Source organism: Micropterus salmoides, unplaced genomic scaffold, assembly GCF_014851395.1.
Source record: "Micropterus salmoides isolate LMB-PRFRI ecotype aquatic unplaced genomic scaffold, ASM1485139v1 Ms_hic_scaffold_17, whole genome shotgun sequence".
NCBI classification, from domain to species: Eukaryota; Metazoa; Chordata; class Actinopteri; order Centrarchiformes; family Centrarchidae; genus Micropterus; species Micropterus salmoides.
This window is the reverse complement of record NW_024040817.1, coordinates 7,994,674-8,016,243: the sequence shown is the minus strand read 5'-3', so window position 1 is coordinate 8,016,243 and position 21,570 is coordinate 7,994,674. Positions and strand designations below refer to the sequence as shown.

Below are 21,570 nucleotides of genomic sequence, written 5' to 3'. Positions count from 1 at the left end.
CACCTGGCAGATGACCCAATGTTGTTTCTGTTGAGCAGGTTTCAAAGGCTATTCACATTATAGATTTATTTTCCAAAGCCTGTGGTTTACAACTGAATATGAAAAATGGATGAATTCAAATCAAGGTTAAACAGATAACAGAGATCTTTCTCTTTTTTTGGTGGCGTAAGATGGAAAGTCCTTCAAGGTGCATTTATTCAGCTGATTCTCTTTCTGACAAAATAGTAAAAACCATCAACAAGTTAAACTTTGACTACATTTGGAATGGAAAACCTTAATATTCAAAGAAAGCAACCATGGTAAAAGACGATGGTGGTGGTCTACAGGCCGTTGACTTTGACCAAATGACACCTAAAAGTAAAATGGTTAAGGTCCTTTCTTCTACATAACAAAAGCTTTTAGTTTTTGGATTTCCCAGGCGAATTTTTAAAAAGATTGTAGGTATTGATTTTGTTACACATTGTGACTTCTTTTGTTCAAACACCACCTGTAAAATCATCCTCATTCCATTCACAAGGACTGTTACGTTGGCAACTACTGTGCAAACAAAACCATTTCACACTGCACAATGTTCCCATCTGGAGTTGCAGATTCATTCTTTTTAGAAATATGTAGGTCTTTATTTTTAAGTGACTGAATGGAGAACAGTATTTGGTCTGTCACCCATTTATAAGATGAATCTGCCAACATCTTAACTTTTGAGGTATTCAGTATGAAATGTAATTTCCTATTCAACTGTAAACAATATTATATGGTTATTTAAAGCATACAAACAAAATAAAAAAAAATAAAGCACACACGTTTTATTTTGATAGCTTGAAACACACCACCTCATATTCTTCACTGATGATTGATGCACATGATTTCTCAAGCAATATTCTGCGAAACAAATGTTTTATATGCAATTCAGCAGGAACTCTGCTTCTTCTCATACCTTTTGTCAGCCTACCATAAAAAAATTACACATTACACATGATTTCCAAAGTGTTTTGTAGTCCTCTACAAAATCGCAAAGCATCTTATCTACCGTATTTATATATCCACAATAATACACAAGCAAACAAACAACAACTGACCACTTTGGTACTTTTATGTTGAAATCCATTAGCATACAGGAAGCTGAATAATATATGTATATATAATAATATACCTATTTGCCAAGGACCCATTAAAACAGCAAGTAGGTTTTTAACTCAAATCTGGAAAAATGTAAAATTTTAACAGCTGGTATGTAGTTACAAGTTTTTGGATATCATGTGACCTCGGAAAAACAATTAATATAAAGTTATTTCTACCAATATTTGTTTTGATTATAAATTTCATGGAGTCCTTTTGTAGGACGCTAACTTGATTTGTTTAGGTGACCTATTCTCTGCCTGTAAATTTTGACTAAATTAAAAACTATCATGTGGTGCGACCGCTGAAAAGTGGTTTCCATGATTGGCAATTTAGTTTTTGTCCTTTTATATTCAATTTATGACTTTTACATATAAAGGACTTTTATTGTAGTATAATTTGGAATAGATTTTTCTGCAATTTGACACACTTTTTCTTACATTTCAGAAACAACAGATTGTTTTTAGTCTTTGTACAATATCATGAGAAAAATGCCCCAAAAATATTTAGAAAATTTCACTTTGGTAACTATGCAATATTAATAATATTTAATTAATTATAACTGTTTTACCAGACACTCCCAAATAAAGAAAAACTGCTCGTCATTGAACGGCATGTTAATTTTAACCCTGCAGCAAGAGCGGAGTCGCTAAAAAAAGCAAAAAATGTTGTATCTTAAAGAAAATTTTAAATTAAAACTAAAAAAGGAAATTAATTAATTTTTAAATAAATTATGGTCGCACCACATGAAATTTTGTAAGGCCACAAACAGTTTATGTAGCTGAAACAAATACACAAAAAATACATTAATTTATGTGTACACAGGCTTCTTAATGTTTGAACAACACCAATAAATGTTTTAATTTTTGTATTATAAAGTGGCCTGTTGAAAGTCCTTATACGACATTGACCCTATTATACACCATCCCTGACAAAGTAAAAAAAAAAAAGCTTTCAATAAAGCAATTTAAAAAAAACTGAGTTTGCCCTTTCACCTTTCCAAGCCGTCCAATCATAGCGGGAGCTCTCCTGGAAGTAGTAAAACTAGCGTCTCTTGACAGACAGCGGGTTTCGGCGAATAGGAGTACAGCAGTGGCAGCAGCGGGCCAATCACAAACAAGATAGGCGGGACTCCCGTCCAACAGGGCAACGGAGGAGGAGGTGTTCCTGGTAGCCATCTTTGATGTGCGGAGTGATTGTTTAGCGAGAAGAATTGAAACATTTTTTAGAAAAACAGCCTTTATACTGAATCGTTGAAGATTTACCGGAGCGGGGCGACTGAGGAAAAAAATCGTAACTCGGAAAAATCCAGGTAATTTCGTAGCAGAGCCAAAGGTGATGCATTTATGTGCCTTCCCCCCTTTCTCTCTCTCTCTCTCTGCCTCTCTCCCCTTTCCAAATTGAGTCTCCCACAGCAAATAGAGCAGCCGGTGGGAAGCTGCAGCTCTCTACACTGTCAACTTGTAGTGTGTTAGCTTAAAAACAGGAAAGCACAACTTCTTCTGCAGAGCCGCGGTGTGTAATAACTTGAATACTTTGTTTTGGCGTGTATCTGCTCGGGTGTTTGTTCCCACGGGCAGCTGTTGGTCACTAAAGATGCGCGTTTTGTTTATAAACATCCCGGGCTAACAAATGTTTTCCCGAGAACACCGCATGGTTGTTTTGGCGTTAGCTAGTTTTTGTATTTGATTGTAAAATCCTCGGGAAACACACAGCAAGAGAGTCAATTGTTCCCAAAGTCAGCTGCTCAGTGTGAAATGTGTGTTAGCAGGACAACGGCGGCCCAGATGTGAGTGTGTGTGCGCGCACCTGTCTGGAAAAGTCATGCTAAAGCTAAGACAGGTTTTGTCGTGTTAATCAACCTGTGGTGCGGTTACAAGACTAGGACATGCAGGTGAGCTCTGCGTCAGACTTTAGTGAAGTCTGAAATACTGTTTCTTTTGCACCAATGTATGAAATTGACAAAACATCAGGTACACCATGAATAGTCAGGACAAAAATGCAAGATATCTAAAGTGTATGGGTGCAAATACATTTAATTTGGTCACATAAAGGTGGGTGATATGAACCACCACAGATTTCACACTGTGCAAATAGTATTTCAGAAAATGAGAAACAAACTATGACATTTTTTTTTTTAAAGCCACCTAAGTTTATGCAGATTATCATTTGATAAAGATTTTATCCCCCCAGAATCACATTGATACCAGTATCACTTAGCGGTGGGTGATTATTGGGCATTTTTTAAATCTTTATTTGACAGCGACAGGAAAGGGAAGCAGGAGAGATGACATTTACCAAATGTCCCAGGTCGGATTTGAAACCTGGGACGTCACAATTACATGGCCGGCATCTTAAATGCTTGGACATCTTGATATGATCAAAATGGGTGCGTACCGTAATGCTTCACCAATGCCAGGGAAAGACTAAACTCATCAACTAATTTCACTTAGTAGGTGATACTATCTGTTGATATTAGCTTATCACAGATACGTCTGCATTGGCAAGTCACTTACTTCAAAGTTTGTTCGGTACAACTAGCTAAAACCCTGCAATAAACCCAACATTCATGAAAGTTTTAATGGTAATTCAGGGTCGCACGATATTATATATTTGCCGATATCCGATATGGCAATGTTTTCAAACTCATTTTGTCCTGATGGCGACGCTGATGTAGATTTTTTCCCGCCTAACTTCAGAGAACATAAAGTCTCTCATGTAGTGAGTAATGGGATGCCCCACTGGCTGATGCACGTTCAAAGGGCAAAATAAGAAAGCTGCTGCTGACAGGTTTCTCTTTGGGCTTCACAAATTCATCATAATGATCGGGACGACAGCCTTTAAATTTATAGTGTTGAAGGAATGCCATTTGGCTTCTCTTCACACGACCAGCACTGAGCAATCATTTCAAAAAGCATCATGTTTCTAATATTTAATCTGCCCTCATTGACACTGACAGATTTTTGTAAACTTGAAAACCTAAATAAAAACAGTGTCACACTGTGAGTTGTCCTCTGGTTGACTCGCCTATTTAAATAACATCCGTATTTATGAAGTTAAATTCAGTCATGCAGGTTTGTTTCTGCATCAGCAGGAATTCGCACTCAGTCAGCGCAGTTAACAATCTCAAGGCTCCTTTTTTATCCTCTCATCACAAGAAATCATGTCCGTAAATTCATTCCTGTACATTCCTTGAATGTTTTGAATAGTTTGTCAAGAAACAACTTTTTTATTATTTTTTTTAATCAATCAATCTTACAAAACATTGCAGCCGCATCCAGGTATTTTTATTCACCTTACTGTTATTAACAAAGGCAGCAATCAATGACCGATGTCACACTGTGCAAGTTATATTTCAGAAAAATAAGAAAAGCTTACTACTTATATAAGTAGCTAAATATAAATAGTATTTAACAAACTATGACATAGTATTTTCTTTTAAGACCACCTAAGCGTATCCAGATTATCATTTAAGAAATATTTAATCCCTCCCAAAAGTAGAGTTTTTGTTTTGATATATGAGTAACTGTTGTCATTTGGATATGTTTGCAGTAAGTAAAATGAAAAGTGAAATTCAATTTAAGCATGTATGAAAACGCCTTCAAGGACCCCTAATGGTATCCAGGCTACAGAATGGGAACCACAGGCTTGGGATGATGATGGAAACAAGTGTGTTGGCTGAACTGAGGCTTTTTATTTGTTCTTCTGTAACAGTTTTCCTCCGTGTTGATGTCAGAAAAGCGTCATAAACAGTATTTTTCTGCTGCACAAGCAGTGGTCAGAAATGCCTTTGTTTAATAGCCCGTGTCTCAACTTGGTAACGGGCCCTCTGCTCACCTGCTGTCTGTTTGTACCTTAAAGCTGAGATGGCATATTGTCCCATCCGCCACACGAAAAAATATGTCAACTCAGCTGGCGCTCCATTTCCCATGCTCTACATGCCTTTATTGAATGCAGCTTGGGGCCTTTTTTATAGATCAAGGGGATCGACTTTTCATTTTGACGTGCATCCGATCCACCAAGTAGCAATTATCTATGTGTCTGGTGTATCAGACGTGTGGTGGGAGGGAAAGTTGAGCTGATGATTAAACCGCCTTATTGGGAAACGCAGATTAGCATGACATGATGTTAAACCCTGTACAGCTCAAACACACGTGAAGGCCGTGAATCACACTCGATAGCTTTTGAGAACAGAAAGTAACCTCCCAAATAATAGTTTTAATCTGCTGAATTTCTGGTAGACGCTCCTGAGACCATACTCGTAATACTCATATAGAAATAATATAATCTTTCATTGGAATCACGATGAGGCTATGATATTGTTGTACTGCTGTGAAAATCAATGACAGAAATAAAGTCTTATCTCAAAAATGTCACTGAGGTTTAGAAGAAGCACCTTTTTTGAAAAATACTGTCCTTTTCACCTTTTGGATTCCACAGTTAAGCAGAGCTGGGTATTGAACATCACTGCTTTATGTCACCTACTGAACCATATCCAGACTATTGGAAGCTGGCGTCGAATGTTTTCTTATTCTTTTATTACATAGTCCCTGATAAAATTCTAAATTTGTACCGATTTCATTTAGATAAGTTCTCGTGACGTTGTTGGATAAATTATATTTAACATTGTGAGCTTGGGTTTCACCACAAAGTAAGGTATTTAAAAAGCCTTGTTTTTGTATCTTAGCTATCTGTATGCAATAATAATGAACATACAATTTTAAACAATAACCAAACATACAATTAAAAAAGCTGGAGATCAGGTGAGATTGTCACAGTGCTCCCTCTTAATATTTACAGGTAAGCTATGTGACAAATCGTAGGTGCTTGTTTTGAGTTTGACCAATCTCTGCTTCACAGATTTTTTTACTTCGTGCTGCTGCTGTCTGCAACTGAAGGAATAGATAGTGTTTATTACATTGAACAAAGTATAGCTGTTATGAAGAAAGTTGTACTTGTATTTATCTTAAAAAAGACACTGAGTAAATGTGAAGAAAGACAACATTACTGCCACTATCATCAGCATCAGAGGAAACATCAACCATAAAACAATCTTGGTCCAGTTTGTTGTTTGATGACGTCTCGTTGGGGTTTTGGTGTTAAACACTGATTGCAGAAAATGATTTAAACAAACAATTAACGTCAGGTTTTGATGTCAGTCCCTGCAAATCAGCTGTGTAGACAGGAAATATATATGATCACAACTTGGCACGCCAGGAAGCTCCTGAATCATGTTATATTGAGGCAGTGGAATGGGGGCATTAAATGCAACAAGTTCAGACTTGTCCTCTGGGGTTGCTGAAAAGAAATCATCAGCTGATGTAGACATTGAACAGGCAGGTTTAGGTGTACAAAAGGAGTTTTGCAACACTTGAAATGACAGATGTAAAAGTAAAAGTATCCACGGGAGGGTGATTCTTTCACCTGTAGTGACATTTTCTCTGCACGCCCACAGTATACCCTGTTACAATAACAGTTTTAATTTTTATGTTCTTAAGGTTACAGAGTCATAGAGAAATCACATTTACACAACGGTATTAATGTGCACCAGCCTTGTTTATGTTAACCAATAAATACATAAATAAATGGTTTCTTTGTTTCTGTTTTCAGCAGTGAAAGAAGGCATGAAGACATCATCCTAGTCATCAGTCATGGCCGATAAAAGGAAACTTCAAGGTGAGATGCGTGTGTGTGTGTGTGTGTGTGTGTCCTAAACAAAAAGAGTTAATGCAAATAGGCGGTGGGATTTGTTGTGGTCTGATCGGGTGCTTGGTGGGTCAGTCTACGACAAATGATGTAATTCAGGTAGCGTCCCAGTCACAGAAAAGCCTTTCCGAGTCAGTCAGTGTGTTATTTCTGTTGCTGTGAGGGAAAGTCCCCTGATGGCATCTTTGTAGTTAACTCCACCCATCTGTCACTCGTAAGTAGATTCAAACAAACATAACATTGTTTAAATTGCTTACAGCTCAAGTGTGATCACGCCTCCCTCTGCTTGGTTATTGTGTGTTATGTAACGTACGGTGGGAATATGTACTGTGTTGTGTGGTTCATGCTGCGTGGTTAAAAGAGAACCAGGGCTTGTTTAACAAAAATCACATGCGCTCACAAGTAGCTTGTTCACTAGGTTGTGTAAGCTGTCGTCCTGCCAGGTTAGAGGTTTTTGGCTCAGTTGATTTGTTCTGATTCCTCAGCGTCGGTATCTGTCTCTTTCTGTGTCTGTGTCAGGCTGTGTAGAGTTGTTGGATTGGGTTATTTTCTGTCCCCCCAAAAAATGTGCCAGAGTTAGCTTAGAAGTGGACAGAAACTTGCCACCAGGATTCATATGTTCTCACCTGCTAAATCAGCTTGAAGCTACAGTACGTGACTTTTACAGCTAGATTAAAGCCCTTGCGAAACAAGTTCACTGTATTGGTCGAACGAAATGTGTTTTTCGATGGCTGACGCCAAGAGAGCAGAGGGGTCGATATATAATGCCGATATCAAAACAAAGAAAAGTCATTTTCTTTAATTATTCCATTCAGAGTATAATCTAATATACATGTTATCTCAGTCTGTAACATGTTGTTTTAGATGGTATTTGTGTTTAATGAAAATGGGGTACAGTGACATCATTCAACTGCCTTATTCTCAACAGTATAACAATAACATATATTTAACACTAACTAGGGCTGTGCAATATGATGATGTCTATCATTTGAGATAAATATCTTCTGTCGTTTATATCTTTTATATAATTTTGTTGCAAATTCCACGCTTTACCGTAATATTTTGGTGAGGGAACGGTGCACGGTGGTGAAGTTAGTTTGAAGTTGGAATTCTACATCTATCATATGTCCAACTTAAAACTAATATCCAACTTGAAACTAACTTCAATACGGTCCGTTGTTCTGTATGTGCTGGTGTTGCAGGGAAGAAATTTGCATTAAAAAAAATGAACGAGCCACACAACACAATCCAACAGTGCCAGCAATAGAGCTGGGCGGTATAATGAGGTATACGATTATAATTTCAAAAGACATATAAAATTAGACGATACCATTTATACAGATATAGTTTGATGATGAGTTAATTAATGTTTCCTGCCCTCCCTCTGCGTCTGCACGCAGCTGTCTACTCACAAACTCTCACATGAACAACATGACAGTGCTGAAGATCTGGCTTGTAAAAAAAAAAAAACACAGTTCAGTCAGTGTTTCCCGCACATACGCCCATGTAGAGTAAAGGCTGCCCAGGTATATTTGGCGACACATTGTAGCATTCATCAGAGAAACACAGAGTTATTACATTACAAGTCACGACACGGTGGATATTTTACAAGAGCGGACCAGGTAAAGTGAGAGTGAACACACCAGTCAGATGTCGTTTGCATGCGGCGCAGCTGCTGCTGTGAAAAGAATCGCGGGTGGAAAAGTCCAGAAGGCAATTGTTTTTTTTGGCGACTTTATACAACATAGCTTACCACTGATAGAGAAAGTCACCGGAGCAGATATACAGGGAGGGAGAGACTGAAAGAAGCGAAGCACGCTGACGTGTTTGCAGCAGAGGTCTGAAGAGTGTGAAGAGAACTGAACGAGGCAGATTCAATAAGTGAGTGACAATTAAATAAAGTGGAGAATGAAGTACAATTACAAGCCCCCCCCCCCAGTTGCAGGAGAGCTGTGAGTGTCGCTGTCTGGTCAGCAAGAAGAAGTCGCTGTATCGTTGTTCACCCTATCATGGTATAGTCATGGAGTTGAACTTCTCCAGAATCACAAACCCTCCTTTATAATGCAGAGAAATATCCTGAGTAACTGCCCTATTTCATTGAATTTAATTTTCTATATCGGGATATGTATCGTTATTGGGATATGAAATTACCTATATCGGATATGAATTTTTTGTCACTTTGCACAGCCCTGACACTAACCAGTAATAGTTTTAGATTAGATCTTAGATCATTTAGGATCGACTTATGCAGATAATCGTCCTAATAATCAGCCGACCGATTTATTACGAGTTCACACAATGCTTATTAAGCCTATCACTGGCAGTTAAATCTCTCTGCATTCGCAGTATACTGGAGTTTTTAAATCTTGGGACCTCTGGAGACATTCATACGCTCGGTAGTGATGTGTTTTATGCCAGACAGCAATGATTGGTTTTCAAGAGCTGGAGGGGGGGCTACTGTAGTGACTCAGTGAACTCAGTATTGCAGAGCCTCTTCGTCATAAGCACATGTCGACGGTGTTGTGTAATTACTCCCACTGGACCGCTCTGCAGGTTTAAATGAGGGAGAAAAGGCACCTGTTTAAATCAGTTCACCCATAAAGCACCATACCATTTGTTTTACATGTTATAGCCTGTTTACTTATTAGAAAACTGAAAAACAATATCCTAGACCCCAAAGTGACGAAATCACATGTCTTGTTTTTTCTGACAGTCCTAAACCAAATGATATTCAGTTTTCTAAAATGCAACCAGGAAGTGCAACTAATTCTCACATTTGAGAGCTGTGAACGTTTTTGTATTTTGCTTAAGCGATAAGTCCTACAGTTACAATTAGTCGATTGACAGAAAGTTTACCTGTAAATGGTCTGTAAAATCTTCCCTTTTCCTCAACAAAATAAATATCCTGATAATTCGTGATTCAAATTAAATCAAACGTTTATGAGGATGTAGTGAACAGTGGTGCAAAACAGTGAGCAGGACTGCTGTATAAATGGTTACGATTGTAGCGTCAATGTGATAAGTACCTTGATTTGCAAAAAGAGACCATTATTATTATTTTGTCCAGAAAATGTACCATACTATGTCAATATTGCTGTATTAAATAAGAATGAGTGAGAATAAGAATTTTTTCTACACGTCCTATCCCTATTTAAAGGTTTCTGTTTGTTTTCTCTTCCTGTTTTTGTTTGGTGAATGTGACACTGCCTCGTTGTGCACAGGGCGACATTGCGTCCATGCGTGTTGGCAGACATCTGTGCAAAAGTCTGCTCACTGTGCTGGCACACTTTCACAGACACCACAGAGCAGGTTTCAGGCTTCAGACAGACTTACTTCTGTTTCCAGTGAGAACAGTCAGGATCTGACTCCTCTGCTGCTCTCCTGGTCTCTTCTCAGAGCATTTATTTTAAAAATTTAAACAGTGTGACCGTACCAGTGCAGCTAGTGTTGACTGGTGTCTGGAACAGTTCACAGTGCTCAGATGATAATGCATCCAAAGCTCGACACTCACCACAACAAGCTTTGTAACCCGACCCAGACCTTTGTGGAAAGACAGAAAACCTCGACACTCTGCCGTCCCACAGAAAGTTTCCTCCGAGTCCTTGACTATACAGTTATTTTCAACTGATGTTTGTCACTGCAGGCTGAAAACACAATTTTTGTGTAGATTGTTGAATCTCTGCCACCATCACTTATCCCTTCACGTTCCCTCCTGTGACTTCTCCAACTAAACGTCAATCATATTAAAAACACACATGTATCTCCCTTATAATGTCTTCGTGAAGAAGAAAAGATTAAGCACAAGCTCTTTCTAGGCCCTGTCAGATTGTAATGTATTATTACCGAGGAGGTAGACTTTCATCTAAAAATAACACGCCCGCAGTAGAATCTTAACATCAAGGCAGTTTAAGGTCAGACGCAAACTGGAGTTTGTTCACACAACTTAGTCAAAGCTGCAGTCTGGTTTCGACTACTCCAGTAGTTACTTGTGGTTTCTCCATCAGTGACGGCACAATTGAGCAAATAACAATCAAAACAATATTATGTTAGAAATATTGAGATCTGAGGTTTCACGCCAAGTTTTTTTTTAAGTGACTTGAAACAGGAACTCTGGTGTTCTGCAGAAGCTCAGACTGTCATTTAGTCTTTCTGTTGCATGTTTCCTAAAGTGTCCCCAGTCCTCCCCGTCTCTCCTGCTCGTAGTTCCCAGTGTCCAGTGGTGGTACATTTACTTAAGTACTGTAACTTTGAGGTGCTTGTACTATTCCATTTTGTGCTACTTTATACTTTTACTCCACTACATTTCAGTGGGAAATATTGTACATTTATTTGATAACTTTTAGTTACTAATTACTTTTCAGATTCCAATTATTAATAAAAAATATAATCAACTGATATTTGTATTATTATAGATTATTGTAAGATACCCAGCCCTTTATAAAGTACAAAGCCCCACCTTTGCTAGTTGAAACATGAAAGTAATGCTTACTCATAATGCATAACAAGTTCTGCGTACTACTACTTTCACTGTTGGTACTTTAAGTAGGCCTATTTTTAATGCAAATTTTTTTGTGGTACTTTTACTTAAGTAAAGGTTCAGAGTACTTCTTCTGCTACTGACTACCAAACCCTCCTTCAACCACTTATGTTAATATCTTGATATCCCCACATGGTGGGTTATATTTGTGTGTGTGTGTGCAGAGGATATGTTTTGTGTGTTGCCTCTCGTTTACAAGCATAATGTACCTTTTTACGATATGCATATTTCATGAGATGTCGAACATGATTTGTAAATGTGCTGTTGTTATATAGAGTGTTGTTGTTTTTGTGTGTGTGTGATAACCGTCCAGTGGCCTGTGTTTTAAGAAGCAGGTTTACTCTGTTTCCTAGATTACTTTGCTGAGTGCACAATCTGGAACATGGAATGACCAATTTAATAGACGTGTTCTGGTTTTTATTCCAGATAATCAGTGACTCTGCTTCTTGGAACTGGTCCTGCGTGTTTTGACATGTTTATAAAACATATATCATTACCATGTTTCTCTTATCCTCCCTGTTACTCTGCTCCTGTCTTCTCCTCCAGGTGAAATAGATCGATGTCTGAAAAAAGTAGCGGAAGGAGTGGAACAGTTTGAAGACATTTGGCAAAAAGTAAGGAAGGATCATCACTGGGACTTTGGGACTGTGCAAATGATTATTTTCACTGTTGATTTATAGAGTATTGTTTTGAGTTATCATTTTGTTTGTAAGAAAATAGTAAAAAAAAATGCCCGTCACTATTTCCGAGAGCCCCTTTTTTAAGTACTGATCCACATGGACAATGGTTTAAAACTGAGAAGCGGGAACCAGAGGTTTTTAAAGTATTAGAAAACAGTAAAAGAAATAATAACAAAAGAAATCCAAGCTCCACATGTTTTGTCCAGAACCTATTGATATTCATTCAACAGTTGTAGACGACTAAGGAAGCCAGTGGACATCCACATTTGAGAAGCTGGAACTAGATAATCTTGGAGAAAACCTCAAAACCATTAATAGATTTTCTGCCAGTCGACTAATTGATTTAGCCTTGATTTTCATTGTATTGGTTGGGGAATAAACATAAAAAACCCTGGTAAATTTTAGACTGTGGTTTTCTACCCTGTGAGCCACATTCAGACTAAGATTTAGAGGAGTGAAGGATGTTTAAGAGAAGGAAATGTTTTTTGCTAAGTAAAAAAATGTCACTTCTTTCAGATTGTATCGTTTACTTTGCTGCATTAGTTTAATTTCTTGCCCTTTCTGCCTCTGAGGTGAATTTCTCTAACTCTTGTGAGCTTGGACAAAGTAGTCATAGTCACAATTCTACAATTTTCCACCGCGTAATGGACAAAACCCATGATACTTATAATAAACTGTGTGAATGCAGCTGTTAAATAAAACGGTGCTTTGGGGCAGAGCTAACAGCAGCGCAGAGGCCCAGAGCATAGATCAGTTCTGCCATTAAAGAGGCAGAAAGGTCCCAGTTGCCCTTATTTTCTTCATTATATCCTGTATTTATTGTGATACCATAGTTATGTCACTGCAGTTCCATTTGGCTTCTCGGAGGACTGTTTTACATCCCCCAACTTTTTTTGTTTTTACAGCTTATTTTATCATCTATTTTATTTAAAGTTAAAGAGTTTTCTTGTTGCTTTTGCAGCTGCAGCAAACTTAATTTCTCCACATAGATCAATAGAGTTGTCCTTAAATTAACTGATGGTACAAAGGTTTCATTTTAAAAGTATGAGCAAATGCCTTAGTGACAGACATTTTTCAGACTAAACTATCAATAAGTACAGTGTATATGTTGAATTTTGAACTCTACATAAATGAGAGGAAACTCTGTATTGTTTTGGACCTGAATCTGTTTGAACCCTCTGGTTTCTTTTCATCCACAGCTTCACAATGCAGCCAACGCGAACCAGAAGGAGAAATATGAAGCAGACCTCAAGAAAGAGATTAAAAAGCTACAGGTAAATACAGAGAGAAGGTGCACATATGGATTAATCAATGTATTGTTTTCAGCTCTACATCACATTTACACCAAGCTGAGATCTGATCAGAGTGAGCCAGACCACCTCCAGTCAGGCTGATCTGATGGAAATTTGAATGCAATGTGCTCTGTGTGAATTTACAGCTGGATTAACAATTAAATTGGGGAATATTTTCTCATTTCTAGCCAATCAGCAAGTGAACTTTTTGAGGTCTGATATTTTTCCATTTTGGGCTCTGAAATCAGCAGAAAGGGCTGTGATTGTTTCCTGATCTGAAATTGTTTAACCTGCTCATACACAGAGGTGTGTGTGTATGTTTGCTAGTGGAGTATTAAATATCACCATGGTCAGCCAGAGGCAGTGTGTGCTTGATCTCAGTGTTACCATGAATACCAAACTCCAAGCCAAGCCTGTGTGCGCTGCATGGTGACACCAGGTTCATCGTCCATGACTGCTGAGGACGGGTCCCTGCACGTATTCACTGATGTATCTGTATCTCCCTCTCTCTCGCTGTGCGTCTCTCCCAATCTGTCTTCCTCCCTGTTTCTCTCACACTCTCTCTGTTCTTCTTCTTCTTCTTCTTCTGGTCCCCCAGCGTCTTCGAGACCAGATCAAGACGTGGGTGGCATCCAACGAGATAAAAGACAAAAGGCAGCTAGTAGATAACCGCAAACTCATCGAAACGGTGAGTAGGAACTGAAGAGAGGAGAGGTAGGGCGCATCACGCTCATTATAACACTCCCTGCAGGACCCATGTTTAATCTGGAGGGTTGTGTTTTTCTTTAACAAAGTCTTGAAAAGTCTGAGAATGTATTTGACAAACTTCAGGTCTTATAAATTACTTAAATCTGTCACATGTTAGGCAATAAATATCTCTGTCATTGATTTATATAGATTAGCAGTTTACCAAAACATATTTGACCTTCAGTGATGGATGAATTTCAGTGATTTACCCGCTGATAACACTCAATATACTGGCGTTTTATTTGTGTTCACGTTTGTCATTTATGTCCCTGAAACATTTGTTTTTGTGTAAAAGAACACAAACAGAAAAATCCAGTTTTGACTTTGGAAACAGCAAAATAAAAAAAGTTTGGAGTAGAAAAGTTTTTTTGCAGTTTTTATCAGGGCCTAAGAGTTTATGTAATTTCTTCAAAGACTGGCCTTGGCCTTGTGCAAAAAAGAGAAAAGACGTAAATTTCGTAAAACGTCGATTAAAAGCCTAGTTCCAATTAGAAACCTCTCCTACAACATATCCAATTACCAGTATGCTTTTTATATAGCGCCTACAAAAGCAGAGTTACAAAATTATCTACATGATTGAACACGCATTAAAAATATTTCAAGACGGAGGTAAATTAATTCAGGCAATTTAAAATGACAAAATTAAAAAGAAATAAGATTCCACAACAGTGATGCAGTTAAAATGGACATATAAGACAAGATAGAAATGCAATGATGCTCTAAAATTAATAAAAGGCTGTATTGTAAAGGTATGTCTTGAGAAGGGGATTTAAAAGATGTCACTGATCCTACGAGCCTTTGGTCATAAACCTGGACTTAGGAACAAGCCTAACAGCGCTATGCCCGAGGATCTGAGGCTGCGTTCTGGTTCACAGGGGAGCAGCAATTCAGAAATGTAGCTGGGAGCAGAAACATAAAGCGCTTTAAAAGTGATCAGAGAAATCTTAATATCAATTCTAAAACTTACAGGTTACCAGTGAAGAGAGGCTAAAAGAGGACTGAAGTGGTTTTGTTTTCTAGTGTTTAGAGTCGAGCAGCTACTTTTTGTACTGGTTGAAGTTGTGAGATAGCTTTTTAGCTTTCCCCTGAATATAATGAATTACAATAATCCAACCTAGATGAAATACAGCATTGTCCTCCTAAAGCTCAGACAAAAGTTGTTCATCTGCATCTCAGACTCATCAAGAATATGCATTAATCCTGTATATTGTGTCTTGAAAATGGGACAAACTCTTAGGGTTATGCTTTTCTTAACTTACTTTCATTTGCCATTACTTCTTTACTTTACTTTACTTTACTAAGTCACAAAAAATCTGTAATGCTTTTATGCGAATAAAAGTCCTCTTCCGTAACTCTCTTTTCACTCTAAAATTTAAATAGAGCAATAATGATTCAAAGCTTATTAGATGTATTAAAGCTTTTACCTTGTTGATCTTAACTCATTTAGGTAAAAGCGATTCGGCCGTAACTACTCTGGTTTGTTTAGAATAAACAAAAGAAAAAGAATGGCTAAACAGTAAAAGACAAGATCACCATCTGCAGAAACTCAAACTGCAGTTGTAAAAAAAAAAAAAAAATTAGCATTTGTTGTGCAGAAAAAGCAAATATGTTGCCACAATAATTTAGCAGATTAGCCCTTTAAATAAAGAACTGCACCCAGGAGATGCTCATTATGGCATTCTTCATAGAGAGCTGGGAAACATAGGAGCTGGTCCGTTATCTAACACCTGTTCTTTAGCGTGGCTACCCCCGCCTCCAAGCCACATGAGTCTTTGATGAGGGTTATTGAGATGGACTGAATGTGAGCCACCTGCCTTCACAATGAGGGACGAGAGCAACTTGCCAGCTCTCTCTGATCTCCAGAGCTTGGGTTTTATCCCAAAGATGCTCTTCAAGACTTCCTGTGGTTTTGTTGGTTGACCTGAAATTATACATTCAGCCACAAGAGTCCTGCAGGAAGCGGCCGGGGGTTTGGTTTGGTTTAACATCTTGTCTTGACCCAAATAAAAAGGAACATTACAGTTGCTGCATGTTAGAGACAGGATGTGGTCAAGATGGATCATATTGCAAAATTAGTGTTAGAGTTTAGAGCCTCGTCATCACGGTCTTTAAGACCTTGGACATGTCTGAAAACAGGTTGGGTTTTTAAAATGCTGCGGTTTTTATACAGGAGAGAAGAGGCTCTAACAACCTTCAGTAACAGACATCCTATTTCTGGTCTGCTGAGTGGGCTTTAATGGCTCCTCTAGTGCAAGGCTTTCAGTCATTATTGCCAAGTCCTCCTATTTCACAGCTCCATCATTAAGATTATTTAAGAACTTAATGGAATCACTTATTTCCTCTATTTTCTGGGTTGTAAAGGTAGTGGGGGGTTTTTCTGCTATAAAAGTCCTTATTACTTGGTTTTATTACAGTGTAATCCACCTGTATCAACAAGTAAAGCTATTTTTATACATGATTTGTTTGCCTTTTTGTCTGTGTATGTGTCTGCTTGTAGCAAATGGAGCGGTTCAAAATAGTGGAGAGAGAAACAAAGACGAAAGCGTATTCAAAAGAAGGGTTGGGTCTGGCCCAGAAGGTGGACCCGGCCCAGAAGGAGAAGGAGGAGGTCGGCACGTGGCTAACGGTGAGCTTCATTATTAAATGGACGTGTGCATGTTGTCAGCTGTGAGTTTGTGACGGGAACAGCTGCATCTTTCCATATTAGCCGTGTTTATTTACAGAGCATGTTTAAAGACAACACACATAATATCATAAATATCATTAAGTAAATTAATAATAGTTTCAATCAAGTCTGCATGTTTACTCTGAGATAAATCACTTTTGGGGGGAATAAAACAGCCATCATCAATTAGAGCTTCAATACTATGATTCAACGGTTATTTAAAGAGCAGAGCCTCCATTTCATTCTGTTGGCGCTACAAATGTGAATATGTGCCAACACAGACCTTGACATTTATTTAAGTCAAGAGTGGAGAAAGGAGTCAATAACTTAAATTAAACTGCTTTTTATTCAGCGTAGCTCATTCACCAGTTAGCAGACTTGAATTTCCTGAAAAAATGATAAAGTGCTTGACTCCTTCATGTTAAATTTGATTTTTAATAAAAACCGAATGCAACATAGAGGAGGAGTCAAGCACTTTATCATTATTTATACAGTGGTTTACTGATGGGGACAAAATGCCCGTGGCTATACCTGAAATTAAAAATATGGATCAAACAGAGACAACAGTTTACTCATGGACCTATGACTGTAAATCACAGTCTGATGCAGGAATAATGATTTTGTTGATTTTCAATTGAAAATGTGTCTATGTTCAAACTGACTATAACTTTTTTTAAATCTATTTTTACACAAACAAATCTTGCTCTTTTCACATTTAATAAAATACTGTCAAAACACTTAAGACTATAAGCAGCTAATATTAAACATTATCTCCAACATGAGTACTATGATAGGAGGGTTCCAATGTTAGAAATGTTTGATTTAAACAGTGTTGCTGCAGTAATGTAGCCCGCGGTAGATGTTTCAGTGCAACTGTTGCCAGCCTGACAGCTGCGTTAACCTCCACAGAGTGACAGCGTTATAAAGGACAGTGCAGCCTACAGATTTTATTCTGAACTGAGAATGAATCCAGGATGTCCAGAAATCGCTGTCTACGTCCTAGGGCTGGACAATATGGCCACAAATGCTATAATAAAAAGTTTCATATCTTTCAATATCGATAAGTATCAAATCGTTATTTCTTTCAAGTTTAAAGGGCGGCTCCTGAGTAAAAGTTGAAGAAACCAGATGGTTAATTGTGGTTTAAGCTCTTCTTTATGGTCAACACTGATTCCAAACACTGGATCACTGCACAAATCTGAGGTAGCACATTCAAAACAATTATGATAAAATCTTTGTCAACAAATATGTATGAATAAAATTAAGTAAAAGCTTTGTTCAGTCCTTTTTCCTCAACAAAATAAACATCTTGATAAAAAAAAAAACGTTTCTAAAGACGTAAACATCTGCAAAAGAACGTGTTTCGTATGTGCTTCGATATCGACCATGTGAATGGGGAAATGAAACAGTAACTGACCCTGAGTTGAAGTTAATCCTCTTTCTGGAATGGAAAACCCAGAGTTTCCCTCATCTCAGGCTTAACAAACTCAGAGTAAACCTGCTTTCTGAAACAAGGCCCTGGTGCAGTGCTTAAAATCTTTATTACACTGCAGACCAGGAAAGAAAGACCAGTACACCAGTAAAGGGAATATCTCCTTGATTCCAGTGAGGACTGTCGCTGTTGAACATACTGATAAACTGAGAAAATAAAGCCATGTTCTATGGTTTCAAAATACTTAACTATGTCCTCTTGTTGTTTAATTGCCATTAAGAAAACATTTCGGTTCCCTTTTCAGCCATTTGTATTATTCCACTGATGGGTCTTCTGCTACTAGCGTCACTCAAGTTGTGCAAACCTTTGAGGATTTTAATGATCAGCTCCAATTCACACATCAACTTAGTCAAATTATCACCCTTGTTTTGCATGTCATTACATACAGAGCAACACAGGAAAACAGGATATAAACATTTACACACAGTATTGTCTCAAAGTAACCTAAATAACAAACTTGCAAAGACTCAGATTCTGCTATTGTCCTAATTTGTCATTCACATCCTCAAAAATAAGAAACTGATTTGAATGCATAAGCCAGACGTGACTTCTCTTTGCTGCTGTTTTTGTTTTAACAAAACTTGGAACTGAAAGTGAGATAAAAGTGGAACCAAAAGCAAAATTAAGACAAACCACAGTTTAAAAATTCACAATAACAAAGCCTGAAAACCTCATTAACCAGCAGCCACTTCCATTAATAATAATAGTTGCAAATTAATCGACTAATCGTTTCAGATGAATCCGTTAGTTTAACAGCATCTTCACTCTTCAGCCGTGGTATTAAAGGTATATTACTTTGTGAATGAACTGTACTTTTCTCTCTCTCTCTTTCCTCCAGAATACGATAGACACGTTGAACATGGAAGTGGACCAATTTGAGAGCGAAGTGGAGTCTCTTTCGGTCCAGACGAGAAAAAAGAAAGGAGACAAGGAGGTCAGTCCGTACCCATCTCTGATCCATTCATTCTTCTTCTTCTTTACTCTCTGTCTGCTTTCTCCTCTCTGTTTATAGCTGACACAAATCGCCCGGTCAGTCTTTCTCCCGCTCTCCTCTCTGGTGAATAGGTCAGATAGCGCGTCCTTCATTTATCTTCTGTGTCCATTTCTTTTTCACTCACTCACTTTCCTTTGAAAGTCCTATCCAGGGGCCTCATTTATAGAAAATCCTCTTTGTCCTCGACGACCAGGCTGTCATATCAAGGACATGAGAACAAGCAGGTCTTGCAGATGGTGTTCACACCTCATACCTGCAGAAAAATCACTCTGTGTCACAGAAAACATTTGCAGCTGATTCTTTTTGGCATGAAGATCACTTTGTCTGTAATTGGCTTGTATTTCTTTTAAGTAGCTTTTATAAATGAGGCCCAGAGGGGCTTATTTTTGTCTGTTGCTTGTGCAGTTAGTTCAGCTGGCCAAAAGCGTAGGACCATGTTTCTCTGGAGATATTCTGAGAAATGTAGCGCTGAAGTGCTGATATGACTTTCTGGTCTCTGGTTTCACACAGGCTCCAAAATGACCAACCATCATTTCTCTTTGGAGGATAATTCACCACAAGGGTCACATGCTGCACTGGCTATTAGTTTCCTGAGGTGACAGTATTCAAATGCCTGTTACCTTTTTGGTTTTTAGTCTGATTTTAAATCTTACACTAGTCAGACAAGACAAGACAACCAAACTGTGTCCTGATTTGTTGCCAGTTTAGGATGCAACATGCAGTAGGGAAGATAAACGTGAACACATTTGTGTGCAAGGATAAAATTAAGAGGTTTTTGTGCTAGCTACCACACCTCTCGTGCATCACACACACACACACACACACACACACACAGTGATTGGTTGAAAAGGATATGTGGTGGCACAGAGCAAAAACAAATTATTCACACTCCCTATTTACAACCACGCCATCCTATTTCAGCGTCTCAACTGTGTGTAAATCTATCCATTATAGAGTGTTCTCAAATATTCCCGTAATGGAACAAATGGCACACACACTACTTTCTGTCCTGCAACACTGAAATGATAATGATTGAGCGTCTGAATTCACTGCTCACTCTACATTAGTGAATCAAGTGTCTGTTATTATAGAGTTTCTGATTTGGTAGATGCAGCAGTGGCACCTAATGCACATGTCTGTATTACGTCCAAGTATCCTGGCATACACCTACAGTATTAAAAATCATATCTCTGCATGTCAAACACAGAAGCACATTTCAGGCTAAAACCAGAGTGTCGGTAGCTGTAAACATTTCTTCCTATTTTCACCTCTGCTTACATGCAGGCATGCAAACTCATCACCTTTCGGGGGGAAGTCGCCGTGTTGAAACAAAGATGGGTTCACCTACGTGATCTGCGCATTTGTACACTGTACGATTTCAGCCCGTTTCTGACCCGATTTTCAGGCGTCGTTTGCCGTGCGGTGTACAGTCTGTAGGGGCGGATGAATTTTTTGTCGGCCGTCGTCAGGCTCTCGCACAGTTGAAGCTGAACGAGTGGATTCCCCACGATCAGTGCCTTTTTTTTTTTCTCACAGCGCATGCGTAAAGTGGTGAACGGCGCCTGAAAGTGCCATGGCAACCATAGACTGTAGATGGCAACACAATACTCGGTATCAAGTTAAAAATCTGTACAAAAAAAACGTAGCTAGGTTTACCTCTCTGCACATCTTCCCAGCCCCCTGGTCTAAATACAACAGCGCCTCTCTTTTTTGTTTTTTGTTTTTTTAGACGCTGCAGCACGTTTCTGCCCTGTTAGCATGATTGCTAATAAACAAACTTCTACCTCCCTCGGATCATTCAAAGAAATCTTTATTGATTAATGTCAACAGTTACAACGGGCTGCTAAGGCCGACCGGCTGTGAGCGCTTATGTCGTGACTATCACCTACATCGTGAGCTTAAGCTTTACATCACAGGCGATTTACTCGTACAGTGTGACGTCGTTTAGGCCTATTTACCGAGTCCTCTCCTCTCTAGCATGAGCTTTGCATCTTTACAGCTGGCTCTTTCTAACCAATCACTCCTAATACCTCAACCCAGCAGCCAATCAGAGGCAGCGTAGGGCGGGTCTTTTTTCCGGTCAGTTACACTACTTAGTCTGACAGCTGAGCACGTGAGGACGGTAAAAGTCTGCGAACGAGCGTTTCGTCGGGGAAAAAAAAAGGCTGATGTAAGACAGAAGTAAGCTAACTTAAAATGTTAACTGTCCTCTCAGAAATAGTAAAATTACTATTGCTAAGTTTAGACCTTTGCCCGCTGTTATTAACCAGTAATGTAAGCTAAGCTAATTGTTCAGAGCATCAACAGGATAAAACGTGTCGCCATCGTGTCGTGTGTTTTA

The 21,570-nt window shown here is 38.5% G+C and overlaps 1 protein-coding gene across 3 annotated transcripts in view; it reads left to right on the top strand.

Annotated features, from left to right (window-relative positions):
- Nucleotides 1-2,264: 2,264 nt before the first annotated feature.
- Nucleotides 2,265-21,570, top strand: part of cnot3b (CCR4-NOT transcription complex, subunit 3b) — a 41,797-nt gene continuing 22,491 nt past the window's right edge. For 2 of the 3 annotated variants that reach the window (XM_038724549.1, XM_038724547.1), the window contains exons 1-7: nt 2,265-2,428; nt 6,727-6,792; nt 11,906-11,973; nt 13,239-13,313; nt 13,930-14,019; nt 16,576-16,704; nt 19,074-19,169. In XM_038724549.1, coding sequence (XP_038580477.1) covers nt 6,768-6,792; nt 11,906-11,973; nt 13,239-13,313; nt 13,930-14,019; nt 16,576-16,704; nt 19,074-19,169 — 483 coding nt within the window. In that variant the 5' untranslated portion in view covers nt 2,265-2,428; nt 6,727-6,767. The remainder of the gene's footprint in view (nt 2,429-6,726; nt 6,793-11,905; nt 11,974-13,238; nt 13,314-13,929; nt 14,020-16,575; nt 16,705-19,073; nt 19,170-21,570) is intronic. The other variant, XM_038724548.1, reaches the window with a different exon arrangement.